This window comes from Chlamydomonas reinhardtii, chromosome 6 (genome assembly GCF_000002595.2).
Source record: "Chlamydomonas reinhardtii strain CC-503 cw92 mt+ chromosome 6, whole genome shotgun sequence".
NCBI classification, from domain to species: Eukaryota; Viridiplantae; Chlorophyta; class Chlorophyceae; order Chlamydomonadales; family Chlamydomonadaceae; genus Chlamydomonas; species Chlamydomonas reinhardtii.
The window spans coordinates 5,412,059-5,438,009 of record NC_057009.1 but is presented as its reverse complement, the minus strand read 5'-3'; the positions used below and the strand labels follow the sequence as shown (position 1 = coordinate 5,438,009).

Sequence of the window (25,951 nt, the reverse complement as noted above, 5' to 3'; positions counted from 1 at the left end):
GGGACCCTGCCCATCACACGCCCCTATCCCGAGAGTGCCGAGGACGCTCACAGGGACGCTAAAGGCGAACCAAAACCAGTGCCGCTTGCGCTTGGTGCTCAATCCGGCCTTTCGGTGTAAGTTTCACGTCCAAAGATGCCGGAGCCAGGAAGGGGCGGGAGGGATGGCCCCCCGACATCGCGTGCAAATCTAGAGGGCACCCACAAACGAGGATACACTGACTGCTACACATGTAGCTTTACGTGTGTATCTCTTGAACGTTTGACGACCATTGGTTCTTCAACCAAGCCGCGTGAGCAATTGCGCGCGAACCCGGTCGGGGGCAACTAGACGCTGCAAGGGTCAGCATGTCGCCCACTGTTGATGCTTAGCTTACTTATAGACCAACCTCAGATCAACGACAGAGCAGCGTATCTGGCCATCTCGCGTAAAAAGAAATTTCGTACGACGCCAGGAGCAATCTCCCGCGCTGCCTACTTATAGTCAGCTTCACGAGGGGTAATGTATACTCACTCGCTCACTTGCTGCACATACATCAGCAGAAATGGCGTTTGCTCTGGCCACCTCCCGCAAGGCTCTGCAGGTCACCTGCAAGGCGACCGGCAAGAAGACCGCTGCCAAGGCGCGTATAATAAGTTACAACCAGATAGAGATAGTTTGCAAGCCAAGATACACACTCAGCAAGTCTTTGGTTCGCATCTAAACGTTTCGCCGAACGCGAAATGCAGGCTGCTGCTCCCAAGAGCTCTGGCGTTGAGTTCTATGGCCCCAACCGCGCCAAGTGGCTGGGTGAGTGCGCGGGTTGAGGTGCTGATGTTGGCATAGAACCGGGCGGGCATGTGCAAAGCTTTCGCTCGCGTAAACGCTAGCGGGAGGGCGCATTTGTTCATGGGCAGACGCACATACATAGTACAATTCCGCTCTGTGCTGGCGCCGCGAGCATGTTAGGGCCAATACCCGGGGTCCGGGGAAAGTGGGCATGCATACCTCACGGCATACCTGCCCAGGGCAGCCGCGCTACAATGACTCCAGTGCCTGGCGGACATTCCGCTTACGCTACGTGCCCTGGGGTCCGTTGCGATATGGTGTGCTGCCCTTACCCTCTTCCGCTTCCCGCCCCTCTCCCAGGCCCCTACTCTGAGAACTCGACCCCCGCCTACCTGACTGGCGAGTTCCCCGGCGACTACGGCTGGGACACTGCCGGTCTGTCGGCTGACCCGGAGACCTTCAAGCGCTACCGCGAGCTGGAGCTGATCCACGCCCGCTGGGCTATGCTGGGCGCCCTGGGCTGCCTGACCCCCGAGCTGCTGGCCAAGAGCGGCACCAAGTTCGGTGAGGCCGTGTGGTTCAAGGCCGGCGCCCAGATCTTCTCTGAGGGCGGCCTGGACTACCTGGGCAACCCCTCTCTGGTGCACGCCCAGAACATCGTCGCCACCCTGGCTGTGCAGGTGACCCTTGCTTTGTCGTACTCGTTGAGCGGGTGGGAAGCGGGATTCCAAGGGTGGGCAGGTGTCACTGGTTCAGGATAGAGCCTGGGTTCGATTGCAGCAGGCTTAATCATGCAAGCGGCACCCAGTACTCCGCGGCAGCTGTCCAGCGCACGGCAGTAGTGCTTCTCGTTTTCGTGCTTGCCCCGTGTCACCGTACCTGACCCCCTTCCCCTCCCCTTCACCCCTCAGGTCATCCTTATGGGCCTGATTGAGGGCTACCGCGTCAACGGCGGCCCGGCTGGCGAGGGCCTGGACCCCCTGTACCCCGGCGAGTCGTTCGACCCCCTGGGCCTGGCTGACGACCCCGACACCTTCGCTGAGCTGAAGGTGAAGGAGATCAAGAACGGCCGCCTGGCCATGTTCTCCATGTTCGGCTTCTTCGTCCAGGCCATCGTGACCGGCAAGGGCCCCGTCCAGAACCTGGACGACCACCTGGCCAACCCTGGTGTGAACAACGCCTTCGCCTTCGCCACCAAGTTCACCCCCTCCGCGTAAAGCTATTGCGGTTTGTTGCTGGGGCTCGTAGCCTACGAGGATGCTGAGGATAATAAGGGCATTCGCGCGTGTGTGCAGTCTATTCGGAGCGAGCAACGCTAGCCCTTGAGGCTAGTGGCTAACGCTGGGTGCACAGTATATTGTGTGATGTACTGCGAGCTATACACTGCCACATGCACACACACAATGTTGTGCCTTCAATTTTGACATACAGCTGACATTGGCTGGATTTGTACTCATGTTACTTTTTGTACCATAACGCGGTTATTAAGGCGGTGGTGAGGTAGTGGTGCGGAGCACGGAAGAGAGGACACAGACACAAGAGTGCCCCCATGTGGGAGTGCAGCGCAAGCGCGTGCATAACACGTCTTGTTGTAACCATCACGTACAATGTTCATGGCTGCCCAGCGCACGGGTGGGCATCTAATTATTCACAAGCCAGAACCTACACCAGGTTTGACCGTTCGTGTGATTGTGCAAAAGTAGTCATGGGGCTTGAGCAGCAGGGAACGACGAGCATGCATGGCTGCATGGTTGGGCAGCAGTGCATGAACTAGGAAAGCAGCGCTGCCCGATGATAGCAGGGGTAGCAAGGCGTGCATCAAGATGTTCCCCGTGTCTCTCGTCAGCGTCCAAGTAGCCAGGGTGGCATGGCCCAGAGGCCCAACCTGCTGTGACTCTCCCGCCCCCCGGCCTCGCCCGCTTTCAACCCGGACCACGCCGCTATGTATCCTGACCGCGTCTGGGCACTGGCGCACCAGGGCAAAGTCGTGTGCCCGGCCCACGGGTGCAGATGCCCCGCTGGAGCACTGCGCACTTATCAGCAACGGACAGGTGGCGGTGTGCTTGGATTGTCAGCTACCGTATTAGCGCTACCGCGTCCTTCCCAGACTCTCCTGCAGTGTGCTACGCAGGAGCTGCACCACCCAACCCCGTCATGCGGGCGCTTGTTGGCGTGTTGCCAGACCTGGTAGCCCCTGCCAGATCCAGGCCAAGTGTTAGGCGGGGACGCACTCCTGCAGGGGCGTCCCTGTGCAGTTCGCGTGGCTGACAGATGGTCCTGCTGGCTGCTGGAAGCATGTTTCGAGGCGTGTGGAAGCCTGGGCGCTAAGCAGGATGCTGCATGGGGGCGTGGCGGGCCTGGCGCGGGTAGGTGCGGGCCTGTTCGGGTAGCCGAGGCACAGTCAGGGCCCCGTGTCACTGCACGGCCTGGCGCACCTTTGCCGGTATTATATTGCAAGCGGAGTCGCACACCTGCACGGTTACTATCGCATTCACGCATCGCATGCGGGCGGCAGCAAGGGATGGGAAGAGGATGCGCGGATGTCTGGGCAAGTAGCATACTCCCGGTTGCCCGCGTTCATTTACGCTGTGTGGCCCATGGCATGTAGCAAAGCCTCACGACGCACCGGCCGCTTGACCTGGCAGCCCTGGCGGCCCCTGACGGCTCCAGGCCGTCCTACACGCAGCACGCAGGAGCACGCACACCCCTTGGGTGCCTGGAGCACCAGGGGCGAGCATCGCTTACCGCGGTGCTGTCTGCTGTGCGCTGCCTTGAGGTACGCTGCTGGTGGCTGTCACTCTTGTTAGAGGAGTGGTGCGAAATGCCGGGACACGCAGCTGCGCGCGTCGGAGGGGCCTGGCAGGCTATGGTTCTCCCGCGGCGGCAAGGCGAGGACTGCGTGCGACGGCATGGGCTGCGTCGTGAGTCTGGTTCTCTGCAAGTACCGTATATTTATAAAACGTTTATGCGACCTACGTGTGTCGCATACTGGGCAGGCAGCATCCGGGTGGGCAGCAGAAGTTGTTTTGCATTTTCAGCCCAGTTCAGCCCGACCGACCCTCGCTTGCGCGACGCAAGGTCAGCCTGAAAGTCGCCACTTTCCTGGCGTCGTTTCCTCCATACAGGGACTTGCAAAGTGAATGGCCGGATTGCTTCGCAGGTTTCGCGCGGGGGGGCTGTACTTTTGGGCGAAATCGGTCTCATCCGGGCCCCCGGCGAGCACTGCACAGCGAATGGTGCAACGAATTGTACAGCCCCGCTTTCGCCCCCTCTAGACCTTCCACAGAGTGTTTAGTCCCCGATTATGCCATGGTTATCCCGGGGCGGGAGCGGCGGCGTGTTTGCGGTGGGAGAGGGGGCGAGGGGGGGAGCCGGGGGGAGTGCAGACAGGTTCGCGAGGTCGCCGAGGCCCCGCGCCAACTTGCGCTGCGTAGACCTCGATTAGCAGATGCTATTTTAGCCTTTTCCAAGCACTTACAAGCTCTGTATTTTCCGTGTACTTTTCGCGTGTGCAATTCGGCGCGAAGCCGAAAATCATGCGATTGACCCTGTACCGTGTACTTTTGCCCCGCGCGATGGCTCCCAGAACCGGCCATTCACTTTGCAAGTCCCTGTAAGCACATACATGCAGGTGAAATACCACAAACAAGCTACCTTGAGGTGGGGGTAGTCCGAATCCTAGCGAAATGCCAACCCGCCAAACATGTCGGCAAGCCTGCGCACGCGCCAGGTGCGCGCGTTTTGCCCGGCCGGACTGCTTCAAGTACGCCTGTACGCACAAGTGGATGAAGCAACCGGTACATGCCATTTGTGCAGTCGCCACGCAGGCGCTAGGCACGTCGGCACGTCCCACCTCTCCTGGCAGAGCCGATCGCCCGGCCACCGCGTGGCCAGAGCACGTCGATTTCCGGCACCCAGAGTGCCGCTAATGCATGCTGACTAGTGGGCATCATCACAGCGGGGCGCGTAGGCGCGGCTCACAGGCGCCTGCGCACTGGACCGGCGTGCACCACCCCCCAGCAGGTGCATTCCATGACGCCCCACGGAACCTGCTGCACGCCCCCGCACCCGCCACGTCCACGTGGCCCCCAACCACGCCACTACGCACCTTACCCGCTACTGTCAGAACTCAAAAGTATCAGGGGCCCGGGTCAATTTGTTCCCCATTTCTTTCGTCCGCGTCTCTGCCGTGACTTGATTGCAGACCATGGCCCCGTTGGCATCCATACATGCCCCGCGCGCGGCAGCAGTTGGCAGCTGACGCTGTGACGCAGCCATTCGATTCCTAGCAGATACGTACCGTAAGGATGTTGGTCGACTGGGAGATAGCGGACGAGCGCTGCCAGCAGATCCTGTGTAGCCTAGTGCCCCCGGCCCCTGCGACCAGCAGTGAAACAACCCAGGTTGACCGCCCCCCTATGCGTTCGCACCAAACCGTCTGAGCACATGGTCTCAAGCAAGTGCACGGACAAGTGTTCCCCGGTCACGGGAAAAGGGGCTGAGCCCTTCCACAGTCTGAGGCCGCACAACCTCATCGCCCGGACATAGCCGGGGTCGGTTTCCACAGGCACATAGCCAAACCAGGTGCCTAGCAACCGCGATGCCCAGCAGAGCCAACCGCAGCCAGACGCAGCACAGTTGTCAACAGCCGCACTGCTTGTCATTGCCGCTACGCATGCCCTGCCAGCCCCACCGGAAAAAGGTGCACGGAAAAAGGTATTGTAGGGTAATGGCACAGGGAAAACAACCAGAACCAAGAGGGCACCCCTGCCACAACGCACCGCAAAGCCCAAGCGGTTGGCGGGAGGGGCCGAAGGTCTTGGCAGTGCGCAACCTTGACGTGGTTGATGTTACCGTACCTAGTTGGGGAACAATTTTGAATGGAAAAGTGACAGTGGTCCATAGGCCATAGTAATGTAGTCGGGAAGCAGTGGGGTTGAGACCTGGCATGCCGCATGCGGCACCGTACGGTACGTAAGCAGGCGCGGGTGTGTGCATGCGTGTAGATCGTTGCAAATTCAGTGCGTGCGGCCGGAGGGAAGGGAAGTTAGCGGGATTGGGAGCTAACAATAATGCTAAAGGCGAAATTAAATGGGAAGGGGGCCGCGGGTGGAAAAGTGGGGACGGTAGGAGGGGGCCGGAGCTGGCCAGGGCGCAGGAGACGAAGGGGTCTGGCGACCTCGGCCTCGGCACCGTGGCCTCTCGCCCTTCATCTCTGGCCTGCTGTCCTTGAAGCCGGCAGCAAGAGATCTTGAGATTCCAGTGTATTTAAGCTGAATAGGTAGCGGACAAGTTATCTCGCATCTCTGGTCCACTCACAACTCCCACTAGCAAAGATGGCATTCGCTCTGGCCTCCTCCCGCAAGGCGCTGCAGGTCACCTGCAAGGCGACCGGCAAGAAGACCGCTGCCAAGGTAAATGCATGCATGTACCAATCATCACTTGCGCGAAACGGAAATTAGGCGCCCTGACCGGGTCTGCTTCTGTCGCGCTCGATGGTCGGTTGCGCAACTGACTGACCATGTCCGCTTTTGCCGCGCAGGCCGCTGCCCCCAAGGGCGCTGGTATCGAGTTCTATGGCCCCAACCGCGCCAAGTGGCTGGGTGAGTGCGTTGGCCTTGGAAACCTGGTTCGTGTGATTGCCTCGGGTTCTCGATGCCAGGTCTCCGGAAAGAACGCGAAAGGTCCTGTTGGTCGGCACGTTGCCCTTAATCCTGGGTGCAAGGCCAAGGTTGCGATTATGCTACAAGCTAGAGCGTTGTCCTCGCACGCGTGTTCCCTACTGACACGGTATGCCCTTTCCGTTCGCTCACTCTACGTGTGCCCGTTAGCGTGCCCACTTGAATGTGTTAGTGACTGAACCCCAACTTCTAGCGCATACGCCTGCAGTCATGTGACCCCTGTCCTCTTCCGCTTCCCGCCCCTCTCCCAGGCCCCTACTCTGAGAACTCGACCCCCGCCTACCTGACTGGCGAGTTCCCCGGCGACTACGGCTGGGACACTGCCGGTCTGTCGGCTGACCCGGAGACCTTCAAGCGCTACCGCGAGCTGGAGCTGATCCACGCCCGCTGGGCTATGCTGGGCGCCCTGGGCATTGTTACTCCCGAGCTGCTGCAGAAGAACGGTGTCCAGTTCGGCGAGGCCGTGTGGTTCAAGGCCGGCGCCCAGATCTTTCAGGAGGGCGGTCTGAACTACCTGGGCAACCCCTCCCTGATCCACGCCCAGAACATCGTCGCCACCCTGGCCGTGCAGGTACGGCGGGTGGCGGGAAACAGTGCACCAGCTGCTTGGCAATAGGGGTTCTATCGCAGAATCGTGGGGCCATGGGAGACGTGCACCTAGCAGTGCAAGAGTGCTTCCAGGCTGTGCAAGGATGCGGGAACAAGCATGCCAGGGTTGCGACTACGCACTGCGCTTCCCTTGACGGGCTGCCTGTGGGATGATACCGCCATGCTCTCCGGCATTTCGCTTTCCTACCTTAACGTTCCCATCCGCCCTGCGTGCCCCTCCTGCCCCCTCAGGTCGTCCTGCTGGGCCTGGTCGAGGGCTACCGCGTTAACGGCGGCCCCGCTGGCGAGGGCCTGGTGAGCTGGGATGGCTAGGGCGTGGGGTAGGGACGGATGATTGCAAGTCACAGGCGGCCCCAACCCATGCGCCTCGCACTTTGCACCCTCTCCCTTGACAGCTGCGCGGGGCTTGGGTGTGCCTTGCGTACCGCCGGCATGTCCATGAATCAACTACGCCACGGGCTGCTGCGTAAAGACTGTATCCTTTGTCCGTGGCCGAAAGGTGCTGTACCCTGCTGACGCATTTGCTCGCCGCTGCTCCCACATGCACGCAGGACCCCCTGTACCCCGGCGAGTCGTTCGACCCCCTGGGCCTGGCTGACGACCCCGACACCTTCGCTGAGCTGAAGGTGAAGGAGATCAAGAACGGCCGCCTGGCCATGTTCTCGTCCTTCGGCTTCTTCGTCCAGGCCATTGTGACCGGCAAGGGCCCCATCCAGAACCTGGACGACCACCTGTCCAACCCTGGTGTGAACAACGCCTTCGCCTTCGCCACCAAGTACACTCCCTCGGCGTAAAGCGATTGCGGTTTGTTGCTGGGGCTCGTAGCCCAAAACCGAGGTGCTTGAGAGAAGAGTACATACTACATTGAGTTTTGAGGGTTTGAAGTGTTGGCCCACGCCTGTGCCTGAATGTTTTGGCTGGGCTAGCGTTGTATCATACGTGAGGCCTTCTGGATGTACCACGGATAGGGCCCACGGTGTATTCCATACCACCGTGTACGACACCGTTAGCGAATGGTGGGCGCCGCCACCGGGTTTTGTTCACAACAGCAGGGCAGAAGACAGTGTGCCATGCGTGCTACTCGATTAACGTGAGAGAGCTGGTGGTGCTTTCCCTTCAGACCTGCCGATCGTGACTCGCCGCAAAGCCTGCAGTTGTGTCCAGAACCATATGTAACCGGCTACGCAGCGCTTCTAGTCACTGCCTGTGCATGGGTTCATGGGAAGCGGGGTCATGGAGTCAACGGCACAAAAAGGCGGGGCTTCACCGCACATCACCGAAGGTCGCTTGATGGCGCACGACCCTGCCATACTCAGCATCTTCATTATTGTGCCGTACGTAGTCTGCTGCGGGAGTTGCAGTGCTTCGTTCCACCACGTCATGCAGACACTGCACGTGCACGTATACACTCACGCTGTGCGTGTGCGTGTGCTTGGCTAGACTACACCGCATGTGCGTGCGATGGGATAGGGCGAACGGCGTTGCTTCACCTACCCGCACAAGCATGGCGTAGAAGTCAATCTGTCAATTTGGCGCGGCCTGGCCAGCAGGCCTGGCAAGCCGAAGTCCGAGGGGGATGCAGTCGAAACGGCAGTAGCGCGGTTACAGCCACAGCAGCGGTGACCTTAGCGGTGAAGTCGGCGGGGGAGGGTGGGTCTGGTCGATCGTTTCCAAGGATGGGATCCCAGCATCCCGCGCGTGTCATATGCCATATGATAAACTTTCACAGCCACGCTCCTACACCACTCCTTATCCAGTATCTGGCCGCTTTTACACGCGCACGCCGAGGCTTGGAGCTTGGAACTGGCGGGGCCGGAGCTAACGCAATGGGCGCTCTGGCTAGGTCCCCCAGGTGCGCCACCCTGTGCACGGTCTTTTCTTTAGCTGTACTTCCCCGAGCACCCGAGCACTCGGCGCTGAATCAAAGCGCCATTATGTACCCAATGCCGGTTCCGACCGCATACGGCTGACTGCTCCGGCACGGACGACATGCCGATGAATGCGCACTCAGGTCGTCGCAAGACGTTCCGACACCTCCTTGCCAGTACCTGCCATGCACGTGGTAATATATCCACAACAAATGGCACTTACAGGGCTGGAAGCGCGAAGGTCAGAAGGCCGACAATATCAGCGGAAGCAAAGGCAGGATTACACCGAGACTCGGCTTGCGCTCGCAAACGGTATACTGTATTGAAAGGAAATCAATCGGCCCTAGGTCACCCGGTCGGTCATGATCATATGCACCCTCCTCTCCCCTCCTCCTTTCAGGTGGACGGGTACGGTTCATCTTCCCGTCAATTTACCAGCTTTGGCTTCGCCCAGGTCAATAAATAACTGGTGTGACTATACACACGTAGACAGTTCCCCCACGTAGTTGAAGCGCTGAGTTTTTGTCTGAACTTTGGGAGCCATTTCACGAGCTGACTTGGCGCTGCTGACATCGACGTCACCTACAGGTGGCGAAGCAGTCCACGACTCCCAGGTGCGTCTCGCCGATCAGGATTCCTGCCTCACGTCGTGTGCTCGTTTAGTTTGTCCTGCCCGAGACGCATGCGTCGGCAGCTTTTTCGCGCGATTGCCACGAGTTTGTTTCCAGCCTTGGATGGGCTTTCAGCGCTTGGCAAGTGGCAATGCGGGACCCGGGTGCTCGCGGAAGACCTGGCGCGGTCGCGTGCGGCCCTCGTGGCGCAATTGTCTTACCGGGGAGCGTCTTGTCACGCTCGTAGTCGTTTTGCCCATACGTATCTTTTGAGCATATCATCAACGTGAATGCTGTCACGTCGACGATCGGTCAGCACGAGGCTGCGCTTTTTTTCCGTTAGCAGGTCCGCATAAGGAAACGCCCCGCCCATGGACAGCTTGTCATTGTTGCGTCCTTGCAACACACTATCATTGACTTTCACTCACTCGTGCCTCGACAGGCTGCGTGTCATACACATCATGTCCTCCGTGCTCAAAATCCCCACCGCGATGGCCAGTGGGGCGGCCAGCCGCCGGTAAGCCATAGCGCGCATGCTACCCGCACTTTCTTCAGATAACTTGAGCCCCCATTATGAGCTCCTTGCTTGCCATGGCTCGCCCTTGCAACCTTGCAGGCACTCCCTGGATTGGAGTCATGTCGGCTTGCCTCCGCGCGAGCCGCAGCTACGGACTGGCTTCGCGCCGTCGGTCATTGCGATCGCGGCGGTCATCGTTGGTAAGCCGTCTCGTATGTACTCCACGTACCGGCATTGGTGCACCCTTGCCTACCGGGACTCTTGCTACTACCGCCACACAAACATTCCATGATTGCCTTGGTAGCGGGAGCGCAGCAGGGGTGCCCCTGCGGGGGTGTTACCACCATTCCCGCTCCCTCAACCTACACCATCTGCCTCGGCAGGTTGTAATTACTTCTCTTTCCACTTCATTCCCTGACATGCACCCCCTGCCTACCCTGCCGGTGCATGCACTACCCCGTCCGACACGGTCCGACCCTGCCGCCCGCCCCCACGCACGGACGTACGCACCCGCAGGCCTCTTCTTCGGTCTGACGCAGTACACTGAGCTGGCGGAAAACGCGCAGGAGCAGGTGGAGCGGTACTACAAGTATTTTATCGACGTGCAGGTCATGATATTCATTGGTTTCGGCTTCCTCATGACCTTCATGCGCCGCTACAGCTACGGCGCCGTCTCGCTCAACTACTTTGCCTCGGCGCTCATGTTCCTGGAGGCCATCCTCATGATCGGCGCCACGCAGGTGCGCGCATGTCGTGGCGCTGTCCAGACTTGTTGGTGGCGTGTGTGCCACTGTGCCGGGATGGCAAAGCGGCACAGCCCGCGCCATTGCTTTGGAAGGAGTCGGATTTGGGAGACCATGTTCTGAGCGTGTACCGGCTTGCCGTCACGCACCTCGCAGCAAGTGTTCTGGAACTATCACCGCACCAAGATCCAGATTGACATGGCTCTGCTGATCGACTGCGCCTTCTGCGCCGGTGAGCCGCATGCGCTTGGGCTGCCGCATGCCGAGTGGTCGTGTAGCGCGCAGGGGCGGGGGCGTGTGGCGGCGGCTGGTGGTCGAATGGTGGGTTGACGGGGTCGTCAGCCACTCAGCCGGAGCACGGCGCCGGGCACAGCAGCAAGCTCGCTCGCTCCCCTCCCCTCCGGACTAGCAAGTCAGGGTAACGCCGCTCCTGTGACGTTGCAGGCTCCGGAATGATTGCCTTCGGCGCCATCATCGGCAAGGCCACGCCCACCCAGGTCCTGTGGCTGCTCTTCTGGCAGGTGCGTGTCAGAATGTGCTAGGTCGTGTCACTGTCTCATACCACCCTGTTTCTCGTAGATCTCTCTTTTCCCCTCCCTGAGGTCACGCTATCTCGTCCCCCTCTCCGTCCTCCGGGCCTGTCCCCGTCAGTCTTCTGCTGTATGTAGGGGTTACACGGGGGGGCGGGGCAATACGGGATACATTGGGGCGGGGCGGACGGAGGGAGGGGAGGGTGAGGGCCACCGAACCGAGGCGCCCCCCACCGCGAGGGTCAACGGCCATAGATACTCTACTGACACCTACGCGCGACTAATGAACCGGCGAGGTCCGCATAGGTCCGCGTGTTGACTCACTCTGGGGCAGTAAGCATTGCCAAAGGCGCCTCCCGGGTTACCGTATCAGCCGTATGCTCAACCCTGCCTCTCTCCACCCGTCCCTCCCTCCCTCCCTTCAGGTTCCGCTGTACGCGCTCAACCAGCAGCTGGTGATCCACACCTTCAAGGCGCTGGACATGGGCGGCACCATCGTCATCCACCTGTTCGGAGCCTACTACGGATTGGCAGCCTCGCTCATGATCAGCCGCAAGTGAGATACGCACGAGGGAGGGAGGGAGGGAGGCACACAGGGAGTGGGCGCACACAGATGCGGCCCAAGACGGCCCGAGGGAGTGGGGCGCACACAGATGCTGTGCCCTTGCCCCTAGCTCAGTGCTCGTGTTATTGTCCTTGGTGCTGCCCCCACAGGCAGCCGCTGCACGGCCTGGACAACCCCAAGAACTCGGGCGCCTACCTGAACGACATCTTCTCCATGATCGGAACCATCTTCCTCTTCATCTACTGTGAGTCCGCGGCGTGCCAGCTAGCTCGCGCAGGCTGGCTTTCGTGTTCAGTTCCAATGGGCCGTGCTGGCAATCGTTGTCTGCGCTTCAGCACCTTGCTTTCCCCTGCTATCCCTGCCTAGTCTTGCGGCCCTCGCGACCGCTGCACTTGCCCAGCCTTCACGTCCCTCACCACGTACCCGCACACCGGCCGCAGGGCCCAGCTTCAACGGCGCCCTGGCCTCCGTGGCGTATGCGAACCAAACGTCCGCCACCTACGCCGAGGTGCGCGGGCGGTGCGGTTTGGTGCAGTGTGGTGTGGTGCGGGGCGGGGTGGGGAGGGGAGGGCGAAGCACTAGCACTAGTACACCCACCCTCTCGATTTGCGTAGGGTTTGGTTTACTTTGGGCTGGTATTTACAAACCTCTCCCCCAATCCATGTTCTGAATGCGGCATCCGCCTGTCCGTCCGCCTGCTTCGTCCACTTGCACAGAAATCGGCCCAGTTCCTAGCCATTGTCAACACCCTCCTCTCTCTGCTGGGGGCGGTGCTATCGGTGTTCGCCACCTCGGCCCTGGTGGGCGGCCGCTTCAACATGGTGCACATCCAGAACAGCACCCTGGCCGGTGGCGTGGCGATGGGCGCCGCCTGCACGCTGCGCCTGACGCCGGGTGGCGCGCTGGCTGTGGGCCTGGGCGCGGGAGCCATCAGCACCCTGGGCTTCCAGTACCTCATGCCCTTCCTGGACCGCACCATCGGACTGGGCGACACCTGCGGTGAGGCTGTCATTAGTTTTGTGTGTGCACACAACTCTACGCCTCTTTCCCGCCCGGCCATCACTGACTGCTGCGCCCTGCCATTGCCCGCATCGACGTTGTCCCCGCACCCAGGTGTGCACAACCTGCACGGCATCCCCGCCATCGTCGGCACGCTGGTGGCTGGTTTGGCGGCTCTGGGCCAGCACTCAGATTACCTGGAGCACGACACCGGCCGCCAGCAGCTGGGCTACCAGGTGCTTGCGGGCGTGGTGACCATGGGCATCGCAATCGCCGGCGGCCTGCTGGGCGGCTTCGTGGTGTCGTGGTTCAACCCGTGCCGCGATGAGACCATGGCTCTGCCCGAGGTGAGCGCGGCTTGGCCACCAGAGGGGCTGGTGAGGGACTGGCGGGAATGGGCACGCAGTAGGCTGGCGCAATGCGCAATGCGGGAGGCGCGAGGAGGCTTTGGGAGACCATGTGATGCTGCCGCCGTTTACAGTTGCATCTTGTGCGCGAGTGGCCCTAGCGAATTTCGGCCACGGGTGTTGGCAATTCCTCCCTGGGTTCGTTCTGGCCGCTGTTTGCATGTGCCCACCATGCCGCGATGTTGACTCCGCCCTGCCTGCAGCTGTTCGACGACGGCCCCTGGTGGGTGGGCCAGCGCGTGGAGCCCATGCCCATCTCCACCTCCATCCACCTCAGCACCCTCAATTCACGCCACCAGAAGGATGGCGGCAGCACGCAGCGTGGCAACGCAGCCAACGCCTCTGTCAGCAGTGAGTCGCGCGCTCCACAATTCCCTGTGCCGTCTCCGGTTTGCGCCCTCGGTCTCCCGCACCTCTTGCCCCACCCCATATAATCAATTCCACCTGCACCCATCCTGTGCCATGCTGCTTCCACCCAGTGGCCAATACCCTGGTGCCGAACCCAGCGGAGCCCCGCCGCCATGGCAGCGCCTGTCCTGCGGCGCCCATTGCCGTTTCGGGCGTGCCCGCCGCCGTCGCCCACCACAGCCTCACTGTATCCGGCCAGCAGGGCGCAGCCCACGGGGCAGCCGCTGCCAGCGAGATCGTTGCGTCGGTGCCCTTCCTCGCCTTCCAACAGCAGCAACAGCAAATGGCGGCGGCGGCCGCGGCGGCTCACCAGTATCCGCAGCCGTTCATGAGCACTGCTGTGCTGATGGGCGGCGCGGCCGGAGGCGGCGGTGCCAATAACGACAGGCCTTTGTTTAGTGATGACGTAATCGGAATGGAGACGGCGCTTGCACCCGTGCAACCCATGCAGCAGCCCGCCTACAGCCAGGCATCCGCTGGGCCTAACAATGTGTAGATAGGGGCGGGTTACAGCCCGAAGGTGGGGTGCGGTGTTGCACGTACGGCGCGGCAATGTGCGGCGCGCGCGGCGATGTATGGCGCGCAGTTTGGACTGGGACAGTTCGGATGTATGACGTACTTCAATAAGCCAAAGACGGTCATGATCTCTTTCAGGAATGGTGTGTTCGACCCCCTGTTATGTTCATACTATGGGACTGCATGTCCTGCGATTTATAGCAATTCAAGTTTGGCCTCGTCTTTCAGCACCGGCTGCTGAAGCGGGGGACAAAGCATACTTCTTGCTTGTTTGCGGCTGTTTGTAGCGGGCAGTAGTGTGAAGCAATGAGTGGGTGCTAGTACGAAAGACTTCTAACACGGAAGACTTCTGGTACTAGGGTAGGATTGTGGCAGTGGCGGACTGGAGTTGCCAGCGCGCCTCACGCACTGTTTCACAGGTGTGCAGTGCCCATGTAGCTTTAAAGCACCCCCGCATCAGCAGAGTATGTGAGGAGCTTGGGACATTGGTGAATCTTATTAGCCTGCGAGGGGCGTCGTTCGGTGCGTGCTTGCGCTAGATAGTATAACTTGTGAATTCTTTATGCGTGTAGTTTGCTTTTGCAAGGCTGGTTGGCAATCTGCGCGAGGCATACGCCGGGGCACATTCATACGTTCTAATGGTGTACAGTACGGTATGCACGGCCGTAACGGATTGCCGCACGTGCAGGGCTAGTGACGACGGAGGTGTGGTAGGGTTAGCCGGCGGTGAGGGAAGGCCGGAAGCCGGAAGGGACGAGGCGGGCCGCGCAGGAGCTCTGCCTCCAGGCTCACAAGGTACTTGGGGTGCGTGCCAACCCTTCTGGCCTCTGCTGTTGCCCACTGGTAGGTGTCGCCTAAAACCGGACGGCATTGCGGGTCTGTTCACCTGAGGAGGGTGGTTGCATAACGCCCCCCGTGGCGTCATGCGGGCCCACAAGCTCTGCCGATGGCAAGTACTCCCACATTCCCACTTTTGAAGAAATGGTGACGGGCCGGCAGGCCATAGCATTGTAGGGGCCTGGTGTGATAGCATACAGGTATGTGCGTGTGCCGCCCGGCGCGCGCATGCAACAGCTCATCCTGCACTGGGGCGGGCTCACTTCATTCTACTTGAGAGCCCGCCCATCATACCGTAATCCAGCAGTTACATTCTGCTCTGTGCCGGCGGCACAATGGCGAACGACCCCGGGGATGTTTGCGCGCTCGCTGCGCCCGGTGTGTGAGAGCTGAGGCGGACCGGCGAGCCAGGGACGCAGTGCCAACGCACCGCTGTGGAACTTCTCTGCGCGCGACCCGGGTGCGCCACGAGGGGGTGCCACAATTGTAAGACACAACGTCACAACCGCCCAGGCCCCTCGCACATGCCTCGACCCGCACCCTCATGGACGATGTCCTGGCCTGAGAACAGGAGCGAATACACGACTTTAGCCAATGCTTCAGGTGTGCCTGCGGGCCTGGCCGTCGCGGCTCGAGGTGTGGAAGGAAGGGCTTCGACCATGCGCGTCGCCACGACAGAGCTCCTCCTCTATTTGCTGGACCTCCCCTACAGACACCATACGCGTGTAACTTGCTGGGGCGCCGAGAAGCAAGCGTAAGCCCTCGCGTCAGTCGGGGAAGGAGCACAAGGTGTGGCACATGGATAGCGTGTCGACCTCGGCTGGGTGCGTCGAAATCGTCATGAGTGGTATCTGCTTAAATGCCTCGACTACCGCTTTCCACAGACTCAAGCGCTGTCGTTTTCTCTGAAGTTCTCCCACTGACGGTCTCGTTAGCGTAACTCCCCTCGGCGTTGCCGAAATGCCCTCATGCTTTGCATGGTTCAATACTATGTTTATTTACATGACTACTGGCATCGGAACAACTTTGGAAGGAGGCCCCAGGGCAAATCGAGAAGTTTGGTTACGCAGAAGCTCGCTAGCAAGTCCCGCCTCTGCGGGCGCCATTCACACAACTTACTATGAACGCCTCTGCTCTCCATAATGCGTTTGAGAACCTCTCGACACGGGGGCCTCCCCCCACACCCCTGTCACACCAGCCCCACACCGGGCGCCGTACTAACGCACATGACGGAATGGGCCTCCTCCTTTTCCTCGTGGGCTTAAATTCAGTCGGGCGAGAGATTTGGTAACCTTGATTTCGCGGAACTCAGGCCGGCAACCATGCAGGCACTTCCTCCCAAGATTCCCGCTTCCGTATCGGGCCACGGAACCCAGTCCCGGCGTCACAGCCTGGACTGGTCGCATATTGGCCTTCCCTCTCGCGAGACGCAGCTGCGGGCTGGCTTTGTGTGAGTCGTAGGGCGAGCGCGGTGCCTGTGCGCGCCTGTCTAACCGCTTCGTGCCAGTGGCCGCCGCGCGCGCCCCCTAGAAATGCGTCCGATGCAAGTCCGGCGGCCGCGCTCGGCGCAGGCCTTGCTGATCTCACCTGTTTCATTGGCTCATGTGTGTGGCATTTCAGGCCCTCGGCTGCTGTGGTGATTGTGATTTTCGTCGGTAAGCAAGAAGCCGAGCGACTACCAACCTTGCGCGCGCGCGTTCGATAGTACCGGCCGCTTTAGCGTGGCGCCTGTTTCCGCAACCCTCATGAGCCGAACACATTCATTGCTTATAGCTCTTGTGCCGCTTCCGCCCTGGGGATAGGTCCAGGTCCTTCCAGCATGCCGCAAGCCCAACCTGCACTTTTCCCTTCCGTCGCAGGCCTGTTTTTCGGCTTGACCCAGTACACCGAGTTGGGCACAAATGCGCAGGAGGAGGTCGATCGCTTTTACAAATGTAAGCGCTAGGTCGGCCGCTCGTTTGAAAATGCAGGGTAGGGCTCGCGCGAGTTCCGCATGGTCCCCCCCCCTACACACACTATCGCGCTTCTCCCCTTCCTGCAACATGCCGCTGTCATTGCCCTCTGCCCAACAGACCTGGTCGATGTCAACATCATGGTGTGGATCGGTTTCGGCTTCCTGATGACCTTCATGCGCCGCTACGGCTACGGCGCTGTGGCCCTGAACTACTTTGCCTCGGCGCTCATGTTCCTGGAGGCCATCCTCATGATCGGCGCCACGCAGGTGCGCGTGACAAAGAGAGGGACATAAGGGTCCGCATACTGCAAGTTTGTAATGGGCGCGCACGGCGCACCTGGCCGTGCAAACAACATCGAAAGACTGGTGAAGATCTGCTGCTCCATCCAATTTCGTGCCTTCATCCCAGCGGCCCCGTTCCTTCCTGTCCTCCCACAGCAAGTGTTCTGGAACTACCATCGCACCAAGATCCAGATCGACATCGCCTTGCTGATCGACTGCGCCTTCTGCGCCGGTGAGCCGCATGCGCTTGGGCTGTTACTTGCCGAGATGCATGCCAGCTAGGTACAGTAATTCAGTGCGTAACAAGTCACGGGCTTGTGCCATTCCCATCCCTGTTCTATGTTCACGCCGTTTCGGACTCCCACGTCGCATTGTACCATGCTCTGGTCCCCTTTCCTGTGCGGCGTCGCTTGACGTGGCTCAATGCTACCCGTGTGTCTCCCCCGCAGCCTCTGGTATGATTGCCTTCGGCGCCATCATCGGCAAGGCCACGCCCACGCAGTTGCTGTGGCTGCTCTTTTGGCAGGTGCATGCGTGTCAGCTGATTCCCGATCGCTAGTTTTAGAAGCTGCGTGCCGCATGACAGACCGCCGCATTGGTTATCTGGGAACCGTGACTGCGCCCGCACCCATCCTGCTCTCTTGGTGTTCTCCATGCTAACGTTCCCTCCTTTTTGTTCTCCTCTACTTGACTCTCTCCTCCCTCGCTTCAGGTTCCGCTGTACGCTCTCAACCAGCAGCTGGTGATCCACACATTCAAGGCGCTGGACATGGGCGGCACCATCGTCATCCACCTGTTCGGAGCCTACTACGGATTGGCAGCCTCGCTCATGATCAGCCGCAAGTGAGATACGCACGAGGGAGGGAGGCACACACGGCCCGAGGGAGTGGGGCGCACACAGACCCTGTGCCCTTGCCCCTTGCTCAGTGCTCGTGTTTTTGCCCTTGCTGCTGCTCCCACAGGCAGCCGCTGCACGGCCTGGACAACCCCAAGAACTCGGGCGCCTACCTGAACGACATCTTCTCCATGATCGGAACCATCTTCCTCTTCATCTACTGTGAGTCCGCATGCTGCATAGAGCGTCGCGTGGTTGCGTTGTTGTGCCCGTTGTGCAGCATCAGTAGCGCCGATGTGCCCAGATCCCGCGCCCGCCCTAGGATTACCCTACCCTTCTCCATCTGACCCCTGCTGCATCCTTTCTTTCTCATTCCACCGGCCACAGGGCCCAGCTTCAACGGCGCCCTGGCGTCCGTGTCGGCTGGCCACATGGAGGAGGCGACCGATGCCAAGAAGGCCGCCCAATTCCTGTCCATCGTCAACACGCTGCTGTCGCTGCTGGGCGCCGGGCTATCGGTGTTCGCCACCTCGGCCCTGGTGGGCGGCCGCTTCAACATGGTGCACATCCAGAACAGCACCCTGGCCGGTGGCGTGGCGATGGGCGCCGCCTGCACGCTGCGCCTGACGCCCGGTGGCGCGCTGGCTGTGGGCCTGGGCGCGGGAGCCATCAGCACCCTGGGCTTCCAGTACCTCATGCCCTTCCTGGACCGCACCATCGGACTGGGCGACACCTGCGGTGAGGCTGTCATTAGTTTTGTGTGTGCACACAACTCTACGCCTCTTTCCCGCCCGGCCATCACTGACTGCTGCGCCCTGCCATTGCCTGCATCGCCGTTGTCCCCGCGCCCAGGTGTGCACAACCTGCACGGCATCCCCGCCATCGTCGGCACGCTGGTGGCTGGCCTGGCGGCTCTGGGCCAGCACCCCGACTACCTGGAGCACGACACCGGCCGCCAGCAGCTGGGCTACCAGGTGCTTGCGGGCGTGGTGACCATGGGCATCGCAATCGCCGGCGGCCTGCTAGGCGGCTTCGTGGTGTCGTGGTTCAACCCCCGTGGCGACGACCCGCTGACCGTGCCCGAGGTGAGAAACGGCGGCCCTGAGGCGCTCCCGTTCGCTTGCTTGTTCCGCCTACGCGCCGCCTTCGGCTGTACCTTCTTGCGTCCTTCTTGTTGCTCACATGTGTTTTGCCCGTTTTCCTGCACGCCTGTCTGCAGCTGTTCGACGATGGGCCCTGGTGGGAGCACCAGCGCGTGGAGCCCATGCCCATCTCCACCTCCATCCACCTCAGCAACATGAGCGCACACGGCAAGAGCCACCACAACCAGTCCGTCAGCGGTGAGTCTCGGTCTCGCTCCCTGTGGCCGTCGCAGCGGCTGGCATCAGTGGCCGTGGCGGAAGTGGCTTCGGTTGTGCACGTGCGGGCTGCGCAACCCAGGGCCAATCCGTTGCCGAGTGTGACCTCCAGCCCACGCAACTCACCAACTGCCTCGCCTGCTCCGATTTACCCGTTCTGCCGCAGTGGGCCAGCTCAACCCCATTCGCGAGGGCCGCGAGATCGCTGTGTCAGGCGTGCCTGCCACCGGCCAGCGCTCCGTGGGCGAGATCGCCGTGACCATGCAGGCCGCGCCCGTGATGGCCTCCTCAGCGCCCGTGATGGGCATGCACGCCGCCGCCGCCACCCCCATCGATACGCCGCTGTTCGCGGACGGTCACGCCATGGAGAACGCCGCGCGCCCGGTGCAGCCCATGGTGGCCGGCGCCGGCAACGTGTAGAGCGGCAGACTCGTTCGGTGCTCGGCGGACAAGACACGTTAGTAAAAGAGATGAAGTAAGACGCTGCGGTTGCAGTCGGCGGGGGCAGCGGCTCCGCGGCCGACTGCGTGAACTGATGAATGAATGAGTGAGGCGGAGCCGGAAGCCAGGAACGCTTGGGAGTCCTGGCAATGGTTTGTGCCTTGAGGCTCGGCTTGGCTTGCGTGAGCGAGCGTGCAGAGTGAGGCGCGCCATGAGCGCGTCGCCTTTGTCTTGCGGTATTGTGAATTGACCTGCTTGTGGCTTGGGCCGCGTTGGGGATGTCCGGAAGTGCGTCCACGGCTATGATCGGGGTGGGTTACCCATGGTCGTGGGTGTCTCTATGAGCGCTGAAGCGCAACTGCTGCTGGGCGGAGTTGAAACTGCTGAGAAGTCCGTGGGGAGAGCGTGTTCACACACGAACACACAAATACACACATGGTGTGCGTGTGCACTGATTCTTGCCCGTATGGGCCCTGGGATTGTAGCGCCAGTGGGAGTTGTTAGGGCGTCCCTGAGAGATTTGTGCACGGCGCATATGAGGCGGCAGCAGGAATTCCCCGCCGCGCCGTACGCGTGGGTGGTCGGACAGATGGTGGCAGTCGCAGGCAGTAACTAGCGTTTTTGTTTGTGTTTGTGCGCACGCCCTGTGTACTGAGTTGGCCACCGCAGGGTGGCCACTGTACGGTATTTTACGAGTGCCAGGGCTGCACCAGTCAGGCTTTCAGTTACACATGGACTAGATAGCATTACACACGGACGGTACCTGAGTACCAAGAATCAAGCTATTAGCAATATTACGAATGTCGGGAACCGGATTGGGCGCACGTACACATCATTAGAAGTCCGCATGTGTGACGTGTGTATGGCATCGGGATGCAAGGAAATCCATGTGCTTGCCGGACTGTCGGTTTGAGTGCATCATAGCGGATTCCCATGCAATAAGGCATTTGCGGCGGCTTGCTAGACCACATACTGCTGCTGCTGCACGGTCAAGGCACGGCAGCGGCATGCAGGGGTTAGCATGCGGAAGGCATTTGTGTTACTCAGGCTGTCCGCGCATGGGTTTGTCTTGGTGTGGTGACGGCATTGTGGTAATATCGGGATGGCATTAGCTGCAAGCAGCAAAAGCATGATGCTAGATAGCAAGCACGGATGTGGCGGACAGTGTTGAAGCAAACACGTTTGGCAGGGTTGTGGATGAGTTGACTGCGCAGGTCGTTGCAAACCGTTGAGGCAACAGTTCGGTTTGCGGCAGTCGGTAGCATCAAGTTCATGGCTAAATAGGCGAGCCGGCGATTACATCGCATCTACTTACGTGCGTGACCTACGTGGTACATGGCCCATACCACAATTACACATCGAACAGGCACATCCTCAACATACTGTAACATACTAACATTCCCCAGGAGACGCGTGCGTCAGCCCGTTTGTGAAGTGCACGCTCACGGGGCCCAACCCCACGGCACCATGCTCCGAGCTTTGCGCCCTGCTTGGCCTTTCCCGGCTACTCACAGATGCAGCGGAGCCATGACGCAGCACCAGCTGCACAGCACGGCATTGCTTCCAGCACCCCCTCGAAGGTTCCAAGTCCCCCGTACATTGCAACTCGCGGCGACAGCGGCAGCCTGCCACGGGACGGCCCCGACTCCCTCCAGGCGCTCGCAGCACCTTCCAGCTACCGCCCAGCCACACGCCCCGCCATCACACGCGCTGCACCGCATCCGCACGCCCGCACACCACCACCGTGCGCATTTCGTTTCTTTGAGCATCTTCGGTAACCACCGCACCGCAGCACCCGCAACCATCACCTTGCCGCGCCCTCAAAGTCCTTGCGCACCTCGGCCACCATGGCCGCCACCCGCGCCCGGCACTCCTTGAGCTTCTCCACCTCCTCGCGCTCGTCAAAGGTCAGGATCCAGGCCTGGCAGCTCAGCTCGGTGGCGCGGCGCTGCGGCTCCGCCACCACGCGGCGGTAGAAGGACTCCACCGGCTCACTGAACACCAGCTCCTCGTACACCTGCGTGCGTGTGCGTGTGTGTGTGTGTCTGTGTGTGTGTGTGTGTGTGTGTCTGTGTGTGTGTGTGTGTGTGTGTGTGTGTGTGTGTGTGTGCGTGCGTGCGTGTGCGTGCGTGTGTGTTAAAGAGCACAAGGAAAACGTTGCGCAAAGACAATGCGTGCGTGTGTGTGTGCGCGCGCGCGCGTGAGAGAGAGCGTGTGTGATAGCGCGTGTGTGTGTATGTGTGTGTGAACGTGTGTGCGTTAGAGAGCTCGCAAGGAGGAGGCTTGTGTATGTATATGCGTGTGTGTGTAAGAGAGCACTTGAGACGGAGGTCTGTGTATGTGTGCTTGCGGAGGGGTGGGAAGCTGTAGCAGAAGTGCGGCCGACGGGCGAAGGCTGCAGGCTGGTTGGTATGTACGTGTACGTGGTGGAGCCGCGCGCGGAGCGCGTTGAGGAAGTGGCAGAGAGGAGGACACATGTGGGGCCGGGGCGGGGTTGTAATGTTACGCGGAGGTGCAGAGCCACAACGGGAAGGAGCGACAGAGTGTGGATGAACTTTGGAAGGAGGCCCCGGAGTGAATCGGGAAGTTTGGCAAGCGAGTCGTGCCTCTGCGGGCGCCCTTCGTACAGCCTGCTATGCACGCCTGCGCTCTTCATTACGCGCTTGAAAGCTTCTCGACACGGGGGCCTCCCCCCTGTTCTACGCTCGTTTTAGCTTGGTTTGGATTAGTTTGGGCTGGTATTTACAACCCCCACACCCCTGTCACACCAGCCCCACACCGGGCGCCATACTAACGCACATGACGGAATGGGCCTCCTCCTTTTCCTCGTGGGCTTTAAATCGAGTCGGGCGAGAGATTTGGCACCTTGATTTCGCGGAACTCAGGCCGGCAACACTGCTTCTTCCTCCCAAGATTCCCGCTTCCGTATCCGGCCACGGAACCCAGTCCCGGCGTCACAGCCTGGACTGGTCGCATATCGGCCTTCCCTCTCGCGAGACGCAGCTGCGGGCTGGCTTTGTGTGAGTCGCAGGGCGAGCGCAGTGCCTGTGCGCGCCTGTCTAACCGCGTCGTGCCAGTGGCCGCCCCACCGAACTCCCCTGTCTCCAGTTCCCGCCTTGCACTCCCCGGCTCCCGCTGACCCTTAAACCGTCCGCCGACGGCCCACCACCACCGTGACCACCTTTATCACCACTTTCGCTTTGTTCCCTTCGACCACGTCCACCAGCTCGCCCGCTCCCCCGTCTCCCCTCGCCTCCCCCCCCCGCCCCTATTGGGACCTGTTTCGTTGGGCTCGGGCACATACCCCCCCCCCACACACACACACACACGCACCTCGCTCATGACGGGCTTCTTGGTGGTGTTGGGCGTGCTCTCGCTCTCGTACAGCTTGAGGCGGTGCATGATGGACACGTCCTTCTCGCGCGCGTCCGGAGTGAACGTCAGCTGCGGGCGGGGACACAGGGTGCGGGCGTGGCGTGCGGGAGTGAGGTGCGGGGGACCGGGGGTGTGGGTGCAGGTTGTGGGGCGGCTGTCGGCAAGGGCCTTGCAGGTGGGGAGCTGCTGCGGCCGGCATACGGGGTACAGTACTCAGGCATACGCTGGAGCAGCTACGGGCGGTGAACGATCCCTGTTGAGCAGCGCTACGTTATTACCCCCGGAGCCCCAGCGCCCGCTAAGTGGGCGCGGCGGCCCGATTTCCCGCCCGAATCTAATCCTCAGCTCCAGCCTTCGGCAGGGCTCAGCCAGCCGCTAACCTGGCATTAGACCCCCACTTAACTGTGTGTCATGTGAGGTTCCCGCCGCGCATGATGCCATCCCCCCGGTATACCCACACCCACACGCGATACGCGCACCACACCCACACACGGGCCCCACGCAGCACACGTGCACACGGCCTACGCGCGGCCGCTCACCGTGATGTTGATGTCGAACTCGCCCCAGCCCTGCTCCGTGACCTCGTACGGCGCTTGTAGGCACACGCGGTGCGGGTTGGTGAAGGTGTGGTGCAGCTCAAACGTCACCTGCGCCGCCGTTAGCCACGCGCCCGAGCCATAGTGTCCATGTAGCGTCAAGACTGGAGCCACAGGGCGAGGCAGCGCTGACACGCCCGCAGCCCAGCGACACTTGAAACGCACGTCCCAGTCACATGTGCCACTGCGGGGTGACTTGGTTGCCCGGCCCTTGGTCCCATACAGAGTCCACACCCGACATGCAACCCGCCTTCGGCGCGTCGGCGCCAGCCCCATCACACCCGCACCGCACCGCCTCCCCTCCCCTCCCCTCCACCAGCTCCAAGACACGCGTGCGTGCTCCCTGCCCCACCTTTGAAATGATGTGGCTGAGGTCCTCCCCGTTGGCACTGCGGAAATACACCGTCCACCTGTGCGTCACGCTGTCGTTGGCCTGTGTTGGAGGGCCCAAGGGAAAGGAAACACACACACACACACACACACACACGTTGGCCTGTGTTAGCGGGCCCAAGGGAAAGGAAACACACACACGCGTTGGCCTGTGTTGGCGGGCCCAAGGGAAAGGAAACACACACACACACACACACACACACACACACACACACACACACACACACACACACACACACACACACACACACACGTTGGCCTGTGTTAGCGGGCCCAAGGGAAAGGAAAAACACACACGCGTTGGCCTGTGTTGGCGGGCCCAAGGGAAAGGAAACACACACACACACACACGTTGGCCTGTGTTAGCGGGCCCAAGGGAAAGGAAACACACACACGCGTTGGCCTGTGTTAGCGGGCCCAAGGGAAAGGAAACACACACACACACACGTTGGCCTGTGTTAGCGGGCCCAAGGGAAAGGAAAAACACACACATACGCGTTGGCCTGTGTGTCCGTGCTTGTGTCCGTGTTTTTGTGTATGCGCATGTGAGGAGCTAGCATGTGCAGGGTGACATGCTGGAGGATTGTGCCAGCTGTGCAGCATGAGTCGGGTGGCATGGCCGCAAGCTACCGTGTGGCGCAGCGACATGCACTCGACGCCCCGACACACGGCAGTGACACCAGCGGCCGCGCACTTAGCAGTAGCGGCGGGGCGGCGGGCCGGCAGCAATCGGCGCACGGGCCCGCGCCTGGCGCAAGCCCCTCCCCCCCACCATCCGTCATGCACGCACACGCGCACGCGCACGCTCACGCTCACGCACACGCATCACCCGTTTTTAGACTCTCAAGCATGCTGCGTGTAGCACACAGGCACCACCGCTGTGCCAGCGCCCAGCGCATACCACCATCCCACAATCCTGCTCGCCCCGCCGCTTCCGGACTGTGACCACGCTGCGCCTGCTGCGCCTGCTGCTCCTCCCGGAATGTCCAAGCCACGCCACTCCGGCCCATCTCAAACGCACCTTTTTCCCAAGCCACCACGCACAGGTGCCCACCACAACCGGCACCACCAGCTCCGTGTCTCGGAGCCGCCGGCTGCCTTGCTCCTGTGCATGTGACCCGCGCCAGGCGCCGCGGTGAAGGCAAGCCCAACGCTAGCGTGGAGGCCGGGGGCTGATGCAGACACCAACCAGGCCTAGGCCACACTCGTGCCCTCTTACGTCTATGAAGGTACCGTCGTCCATGGCTGGACGCGCGTAGCTGCCACGCCGTGTCGGCTGCTACGCCCGCTCGGGCGGTCCCCCGCGCCCACCGACCACGCCGTGTCCGAGTTCCGTCAGGCGCTGCTCCTCGGCTATCGTCAGTACTAGTTTATGTTGTTAGACAGTGCAAACAAGCACAGCAGTCAAGATAAAAGCAAGTTTCAACGTTTGACAGCCGTGTGCCAAGCAAGCTCTGATCTGTATGCCTAAGCTTGGGGTTTGGCTTTGTAAGTTTTGTTTCAGTACGGACGACAAGTGCACTTCGCGAACAAATGGCTGGAGTATCGCGTGTCCAACGCCTTACAGTATGTGCATTTGTTGATACAGTGTCGGCATGTATCAGTACAATATGATGCTGCTTAGCACTGGCAGGTTTGGGCCTAGTGGGGCTGGTGCGCAA

General features: G+C 61.0%; 5 protein-coding genes across 5 annotated transcripts; 4 read left to right on the top strand and 1 right to left on the bottom strand.

The window, feature by feature from the left end:
• The first annotated feature begins 244 nt into the window (after positions 1 to 244).
• Positions 245 to 4,397, top strand: CHLRE_06g284250v5 (uncharacterized protein). The gene is made up of 6 exons (XM_001695415.2): positions 245 to 622; positions 729 to 789; positions 1,129 to 1,448; positions 1,680 to 2,400; positions 2,779 to 3,544; positions 3,894 to 4,397. The coding sequence occupies exons 1-4, from the start codon at positions 545 to 547 to the stop codon at positions 1,983 to 1,985; spliced, it is 765 nt and encodes a 254-aa protein (XP_001695467.1). The 5' UTR covers positions 245 to 544; the 3' UTR covers positions 1,986 to 2,400; positions 2,779 to 3,544; positions 3,894 to 4,397.
• A 47-nt stretch (positions 4,398 to 4,444) lies between these two features.
• Positions 4,445 to 9,360, top strand: CHLRE_06g284200v5 (uncharacterized protein). The gene is made up of 6 exons (XM_001695414.2): positions 4,445 to 4,498; positions 6,050 to 6,182; positions 6,311 to 6,371; positions 6,701 to 7,020; positions 7,290 to 7,352; positions 7,610 to 9,360. The coding sequence occupies exons 2-6, from the start codon at positions 6,105 to 6,107 to the stop codon at positions 7,850 to 7,852; spliced, it is 765 nt and encodes a 254-aa protein (XP_001695466.1). The 5' UTR covers positions 4,445 to 4,498; positions 6,050 to 6,104; the 3' UTR covers positions 7,853 to 9,360.
• A 46-nt stretch (positions 9,361 to 9,406) lies between these two features.
• CHLRE_06g284150v5 (uncharacterized protein) lies at positions 9,407 to 15,561 on the top strand. The gene is made up of 13 exons (XM_043063310.1): positions 9,407 to 9,883; positions 9,980 to 10,054; positions 10,154 to 10,254; positions 10,571 to 10,794; positions 10,954 to 11,029; positions 11,242 to 11,318; positions 11,753 to 11,883; positions 12,042 to 12,136; positions 12,333 to 12,400; positions 12,609 to 12,891; positions 13,006 to 13,238; positions 13,502 to 13,649; positions 13,778 to 15,561. The coding sequence occupies exons 1-13, from the start codon at positions 9,828 to 9,830 to the stop codon at positions 14,200 to 14,202; spliced, it is 1,992 nt and encodes a 663-aa protein (XP_042924016.1). The 5' UTR covers positions 9,407 to 9,827; the 3' UTR covers positions 14,203 to 15,561.
• A 53-nt stretch (positions 15,562 to 15,614) lies between these two features.
• CHLRE_06g284100v5 (uncharacterized protein) lies at positions 15,615 to 19,960 on the top strand. The gene is made up of 12 exons (XM_001695412.2): positions 15,615 to 16,509; positions 16,680 to 16,714; positions 16,919 to 16,993; positions 17,132 to 17,280; positions 17,452 to 17,527; positions 17,745 to 17,821; positions 18,008 to 18,138; positions 18,258 to 18,352; positions 18,518 to 18,868; positions 18,983 to 19,215; positions 19,350 to 19,470; positions 19,655 to 19,960. The coding sequence occupies exons 1-12, from the start codon at positions 16,382 to 16,384 to the stop codon at positions 19,906 to 19,908; spliced, it is 1,725 nt and encodes a 574-aa protein (XP_001695464.1). The 5' UTR covers positions 15,615 to 16,381; the 3' UTR covers positions 19,909 to 19,960.
• A 2-nt stretch (positions 19,961 to 19,962) lies between these two features.
• CHLRE_06g284050v5 (uncharacterized protein) lies at positions 19,963 to 25,894 on the bottom strand. Its single transcript, XM_001695293.2, has 6 exons — positions 25,510 to 25,894; positions 25,312 to 25,395; positions 24,253 to 24,333; positions 23,844 to 23,951; positions 23,263 to 23,373; positions 19,963 to 21,946 (listed from the first exon to the last, which is right to left on the bottom strand). The coding sequence occupies exons 1-6, from the start codon at positions 25,531 to 25,533 to the stop codon at positions 21,734 to 21,736; spliced, it is 621 nt and encodes a 206-aa protein (XP_001695345.1). The 5' UTR covers positions 25,534 to 25,894; the 3' UTR covers positions 19,963 to 21,733.
• Positions 25,895 to 25,951: the final 57 nt, after the last annotated feature.

Coding starts and splice junctions, on each gene's coding strand:
- CHLRE_06g284100v5 (XM_001695412.2), top strand. CDS start 16,382: ATGCAGGCACTTCCTCCCAAGATTCCCGCTTCCGTATCGGGCCACGGA. Junction 16,715..16,918: donor GGTGATTGTGATTTTCGTCG/GTAAGCAAGAAG, acceptor CTTCCGTCGCAG/GCCTGTTTTTCGGCTTGACC. Junction 17,528..17,744: donor CGACTGCGCCTTCTGCGCCG/GTGAGCCGCATG, acceptor TCTCCCCCGCAG/CCTCTGGTATGATTGCCTTC.
- CHLRE_06g284250v5 (XM_001695415.2), top strand. CDS start 545: ATGGCGTTTGCTCTGGCCACCTCCCGCAAGGCTCTGCAGGTCACCTGC. Junction 623..728: donor GCAAGAAGACCGCTGCCAAG/GCGCGTATAATA, acceptor CGCGAAATGCAG/GCTGCTGCTCCCAAGAGCTC. Junction 790..1,128: donor CAACCGCGCCAAGTGGCTGG/GTGAGTGCGCGG, acceptor CCCCTCTCCCAG/GCCCCTACTCTGAGAACTCG.
- CHLRE_06g284050v5 (XM_001695293.2), bottom strand. CDS start 25,533: ATGGACGACGGTACCTTCATAGAC. Junction 23,952..24,252: donor TCAGCCACATCATTTCAAAG/GTGGGGCAGGGA, acceptor ACGGCGGCGCAG/GTGACGTTTGAGCTGCACCA. Junction 23,374..23,843: donor AGTTCGACATCAACATCACG/GTGAGCGGCCGC, acceptor CCCCGCCCGCAG/CTGACGTTCACTCCGGACGC.
- CHLRE_06g284150v5 (XM_043063310.1), top strand. CDS start 9,828: ATGCTGTCACGTCGACGATCGGTCAGCACGAGGCTGCGCTTTTTTTCC. Junction 9,884..9,979: donor CGCTTTTTTTCCGTTAGCAG/GTCCGCATAAGG, acceptor GTGCCTCGACAG/GCTGCGTGTCATACACATCA. Junction 10,055..10,153: donor AGTGGGGCGGCCAGCCGCCG/GTAAGCCATAGC, acceptor GCAACCTTGCAG/GCACTCCCTGGATTGGAGTC.
- CHLRE_06g284200v5 (XM_001695414.2), top strand. CDS start 6,105: ATGGCATTCGCTCTGGCCTCCTCCCGCAAGGCGCTGCAGGTCACCTGC. Junction 6,183..6,310: donor GCAAGAAGACCGCTGCCAAG/GTAAATGCATGC, acceptor TTTGCCGCGCAG/GCCGCTGCCCCCAAGGGCGC. Junction 7,353..7,609: donor GCCCCGCTGGCGAGGGCCTG/GTGAGCTGGGAT, acceptor ACATGCACGCAG/GACCCCCTGTACCCCGGCGA.